The sequence below is a fragment of the Rutidosis leptorrhynchoides genome, chromosome 4 (genome assembly GCF_046630445.1).
Source record: "Rutidosis leptorrhynchoides isolate AG116_Rl617_1_P2 chromosome 4, CSIRO_AGI_Rlap_v1, whole genome shotgun sequence".
NCBI lineage: Eukaryota > Viridiplantae > Streptophyta > Magnoliopsida > Asterales > Asteraceae > Rutidosis > Rutidosis leptorrhynchoides.
The window spans coordinates 625148143-625153965 of record NC_092336.1 but is presented as its reverse complement, the minus strand read 5'-3'; the positions used below and the strand labels follow the sequence as shown (position 1 = coordinate 625153965).

Sequence of the window (5823 nt, the reverse complement as noted above, 5' to 3'; positions counted from 1 at the left end):
TTGTTTTCTTCATTTGCGGCTATTTCTCTACCTTCTTTTTTAATGAAGAAAAGAAGATGCATTTTCTCCATGCTAAAGCTTATAAGCTTAAAAACATGAGACACTCTTCCACCAACACTAAGTAGAAGGTGTTTTTTTTTTGTTTTTTTGTTTTTTTTCCTTTTTTTTCTTCTTTCTTTCATAAATAAAAGAAAGAGTTGATGATCTTCTCATGTTCACCATTTTTTTAAATGTAAACATGGCAAATAATTGTTTTTTTTTTCATACCCATTTTTTTGTCTTCTTTTTCCTATTGGCCATTCTTATGCAACTTGAACAAAACTCCCGAAATTTTTTTAAATTGTCACACAAAGAACGATGCTCTGATACCACTTGATCCGTTACGAAAAGAGATGAACACAACGTATTTCGTAAGGATTGAATTAAGGGGTTGTTTCTGTTAATTGTTGGTGTAACGCGAACTAACTAGATAAAAGAAGTAATATGGGGAATATCTGTTTATTATTTCTCTCCTTAATTTGCATACAAGTATTACAAAATAAAGAGGCTATGTATCTCTCTAGCTATCACATGCATCTTTCTAGCTATGATATGCTTTGATGATTGCGTAAATAACTAGAGGCATATTTTGGATTTTTGTTTTTCTCTCTCAAGTTACTAACATATACTCCGTAGAATTTAGTAACTAGAGGCGTGCTGCTTCTTTCATTTACAATGCAATAAATAATACAATGCAAATGACTAATTCTCTCCATGATGCACACGTCAACTGAGATCATGGGATAATGGCTTGACCAAATACTAAGTCTTCTCCTTAAGCTTTGTTGTAGATTAGAAAATAATGGAAAGTAAATCTTTGACCAACGGTTACTTATTCCAACTTCCCACCTTCTTTGTTTCTCGGAGGTAGTTGAGATCACCCGGATCACAGTTAGACGGTGGCTAGCCCATTTGAGATCGGTTACTAAACATACTATTGCGCCCTAAATTAAATGTTAATTGCAACGTACGAGATAATGACACATTGACACCACAGTCACAATTGATATATCGGACCAATGCTTAAAACACAACAACAGACCATGTTTCAACATATATATTAACGAGAACCAAACATAAGTCATCAAAGTTTTTAATCTACAACGAACATAGCATAACATTAATATTAAATATATTAAGTACTGCGAGGTAATTAACATGCTTTTAAAATTTAAAAATTAGTCCTGTATCAATTAAAAGGAGTCACAAAGGGTTCGATCGTTATTATTGACAAGAAGATAAGATAGAGTGAAGTTCATCAATAAAGATGACTTCATTTCATATTTATATTCATATACTGTAATTGTTAAAGTGAAATAAAAACTTCATTATTTGTATGCCTAACTTGATGCAAGACATCAACTCAAACCTCTTTAACTTGTGCATCCTTAACCACAAATGCGGACACCGGAAAAGATCTGTGAAGGCCAGACAGGGCCTTAAAAGTGATCTTACCGCTTGATGGATCATCAATACTAGCCTCATTTACTTTTGACACCAAGAGCTCCTTACTTTTGACACCCGTTACTTTCTTGATCTTGAACTTCTCCATATACCCTGTTACTTCCGTTGCATAAGAACTAATCTTGCCGATAATTTTATGATTGTGTTTGCTCGGTTTCTTTAGTTTAATCCACACGAAGCCAGTGTCTTTCACAAAACCACATTCCTCAATGTCTTTTACCGCAAATAAACCATTTGGTAATCCCATTTCTATGAGCTTCAACTTTATTTGTTCATGACAAATTGCATCCCCATAGCAACTATCAGCACTTGCCCTAATTTGAGGTGTCACAAGTGACATTTTTGTTTGACTTTGAACAGAGATTTGGTTATGACAGTGTTTGGATGAGAATGAGATAGTGGATTATGGAAAGGGGTTCAGCTTTTTATATACTACTCTATACATTAGAAACATGTTTTTGATTTGGCGCAAATAATTCCAATTGCATTTTAAGTTGCTAGTTATAGGAGTTTCTAGGTATAGGGATCGTTTTTTAATATTATTGATTCTTTGGCCGTAAAAAAAAAAAAAAAAAAAATTTAATGAAACTATGATCATAATTTGACTCTTTTTAAAGAAGAAGGGTACTTGTTTCGAAAAATTGAAATTAAACTTAATGGATAAAAAGATATAATTGAGTTACAATTGATACATCTCACGTCTTTTAACAGATTCTACAATCTTTGTTATAACCATTTACCAAGACACTAATGCAATCCAAATACATTGTACATACTCACCAATACACACTAAGACTAACCAACTATGAAAAACCAATAAACAACAAAACGATCAATGAACCCAATTAAAATAAACCAACACGTGAAGAACGCTGAGCTAAAACACTAATCTCAAAACTCAACCAAAAGTCAACGTCCCAACAACATTAAATAACCTAATCATCTAATAAAAGGCTTGGACTCCAAAACGACTTAACCACCGCAAATTATAACTCAAACTCGGACAAAAAGTCACCCAACACAACAAAAAGTCACCCAAAACGCGCCCAAAACGCACCAAACCACCTTCTCAGCCATGTCGCCATCAGTAGGAGGAAAAAACAATGGGTTCCAGTCGAAAATTAATTATCGTCACCGGAAAAAGCCACAAACTAAAGAAATGTCAACACATCCTTGAAACCACGAACTACCACCAAACAACGAGACAACAACAAACACAGGTATGTTTGACAAAACTAGCTGGAAGTTGGTAGCTTGTAGCTGAATGCTGGTTTAAAAAATGGTAAAATGACATAAATAGACATGAAGAAAAATAATTAACTATATATATATATATATATATATATATATATATATATATATATATATATATATAAGTAGAAAAATAAATAACATATAAAATTAAAAAAAAAAAAAAAAAAAAAAACCATCGATTTACAGTTTATTTATATACACAATATACTCCGTAAAACAACTCCAACATTAAACAACTTAAATTTATTGAAATGTGTGGATATATCTAAACAACCCATCTGGCGGCAAAGGAAATACAGTGTGGATATGGATATACGGAGTATGTTGTAAGGATATTTAAGTAATTAAAATAGTAAACGCTCAACCAAAATTTTCAAACGCTAACATGAATAGCGCGTTTAATTTAGAGCTTTTTCTTAACCCGTAAAAGCTTTAAGCTCATGTAATCAAACGAAGCTTTTTATCATATAGAAGTTTTTTCATAAAAGTTAAAAGCTCTAAAAAATTCTAAAAAACTCTAAAAAAAACTCTAAAAAGCTCTCTACCAAACATAGCCCTGGTAGTCAAGAAAGAGTATAGCCGCCAGAAATAATGTTGCCGACGGTGAGAAAACCGATAGCAACTGAAGAAGGAAAATTGGAGTCCAGGACAATGTGTAGGGTCGTCTAGAAGGAACTCGGAAAACCATCAAATCCAATATAAAAAGATGAACACCGATGAGTCAACTAGGGAGCTCACTGGAAAAGCAAATGTTAGAAAAAAGAAAAAAAAATCTAACGAAACTCATAATCTAGCCACTGAAAAACCTCCCTTACAGAAGCGCAACAAACAAAAATGCAAGAACAACTTGTATACAGAGGGTGTAAACGCTAGGAAAAGCGGAAGCAAAAAAACGATTTTCCGATGACATTGCTTGAAAATTAAACAAAGGTCAAAACGGGGAAAAAAAAAAGGACAAATAAGGGTAGATCTAGCTAACCAAACAATCAAACCTACCAAAGAAACCACCGTATTCGGCGCATGATCGGTGGTGATGACCTTAACAGGTGAATGACTCGGCCCTTAGACCACCAGAAGATGAAGAAGAGGAACAAGAAAAGACGGAGGAGAAGAAGGAACCCCGTCCACCAGCCTGAAAGCGAAGGGTGGGGAACTAAATTTGAAATTTTTAAAACTTTTGAGAGAGAGAGAGAGAGAGAGAGTTATGAGGTATGACGTTTTGTAGGAGTTAGACACTTAATTAGGTCACTTCCTATCTTAGTATTTTTTTTAACTGAACTTCTCTTCACCACATCGTCACTCACCTCTTTCACTAACCTTTCACCAAAGTATTCTCGTTTTTTAATAATCTATTGGAGGAGCACTCGCTCCGCGTCGGAACTCCGTTTCAGATATAACTTGTTGTGTTTTGTTCGTAAAATTATTTCGTGTTTAACGGTTATGTCAGTTAAACCTATCCCAAGTTGTACGAAAATTTAAAGGCGGTTAAAAATTTAAGTGGATTTGTTGGAGAGTTTTATGAAGAAAAAAATAAAGAAGTTACGATTTGGCCCTTGAACTTTAACTTTAGACCCCTATGGAGCTTACATTTTACCCTAGGAATATACATTTGGCGCCCTAAAGTTTATAATGGTTCTGATAAATGCTAATAACGAACATATATTTCATAACATTATCCTTCAAGAAAGACAAGCTTTTAGTTGCAATTGTTCTATTTACAAGTGATATTCGTTTAAATAATAAAAGGTGAAGACAAAAGACAGAATTGACGCTTTGAAGACGCAAATGACCAAAACGCTAAAAAGTACAAAGTACAATCCAAGTGGTTCAATTTATTGATGAGAAACGTCTAAAAATCACAGGAGTACAAGCCGCAAAACGCAAAGTACAAGATATTAAATCGTACGAAAGGACGTTCAAAAATCCGTAACCGAGACATGAACCAACTATCAACGTGCGACTCAACGGATTTTTAGACAAGTCAACTATGCACAAGAATATAATATAATATATAATTAATTATATATATATATATATATATTATATTATAAAATAATCAGCAGCCCACGTTTAATTCATTTGGTGAGCTGGAATCCAAAGCTCCACGACTGCGGAGCTTTGAGGAACAAATGTACCGCGATCGCGGAGTTCTACAGTTAAAAATGGGCCTATAAAAGGCCACGAATTCAGCCGATGAACGTACCCTTTTTCTTTCTTTCTATCTACGAAATATATATATATTTATAATTTTAATTTAAGTTTAATAATAATAAGGTTATAGTAGCGAATGTTTTAAGTTTGTAAGTCGAAACTCTGTCCGTGTAACACTACGCGATTAATACTCATTGTAAGTTATGTTCAACCTTTTGAAATTAATGTCTCGTAGCTAAGTTATTATTATGTTTATTTAAGCCGAAGTAATCGTGATGTTAGACTAAATATTAAGACGGGGTTATTGGGCTTTGGACCATAATTGGGGTTTGAACAAAAGACCGACACTTGTGAAAATTGGACTATGGGCTATTAATGGGCTTTATATTTAATTAACTAAATGATATCTTGTTAATTTAAAATAAAGATTATAATTTGATGTATTTATATTTAACCACATACGCTTGACTGGGTACGGTGGGCGGGATATCTATAAATACTAATAATTATTCATTTGACCGGACACGGGGATAGATTAATAGTCACTGGACTAATTAAAACAGGGGTGGATTACATTCAAGGGTAATTGGTGTAATTGTTAATAAAGTATTAAAACCTTGGATTACACGCAGTCGATAATCTGGTGTATTCATTAAACAAAGTATTAAGACCTTGTTACAGTTCGAATCCCCAATTAGTTGGAATATTTGACTTCGGGTATAAGGTTAATTTGGCGAAGACTCTCGCACTTTATAATTATGACCGATGGACTATTATGGACAAAACCAGATGGACATATCGAATAATCCAGGACAAAGGACAATTAACCAATGGTAATAAATTAAAATCAACACGTCAAACATCATGATTACGGAAGTTTAAATAAGCATAATTCCTTTATTTTATATCTCATCG

The 5823-nt window shown here is 33.5% G+C and overlaps 1 protein-coding gene across 1 annotated transcript; it reads right to left on the bottom strand.

The window, feature by feature from the left end:
• Nucleotides 1–1402: 1402 nt before the first annotated feature.
• LOC139843083 (uncharacterized) lies at nucleotides 1403–1843 on the bottom strand. The gene has a single exon (XM_071833161.1). The coding sequence runs from the start codon at nucleotides 1841–1843 to the stop codon at nucleotides 1403–1405; it is 441 nt and encodes a 146-aa protein (XP_071689262.1).
• Between the last annotated feature and the right edge of the window lie 3980 nt (nucleotides 1844–5823).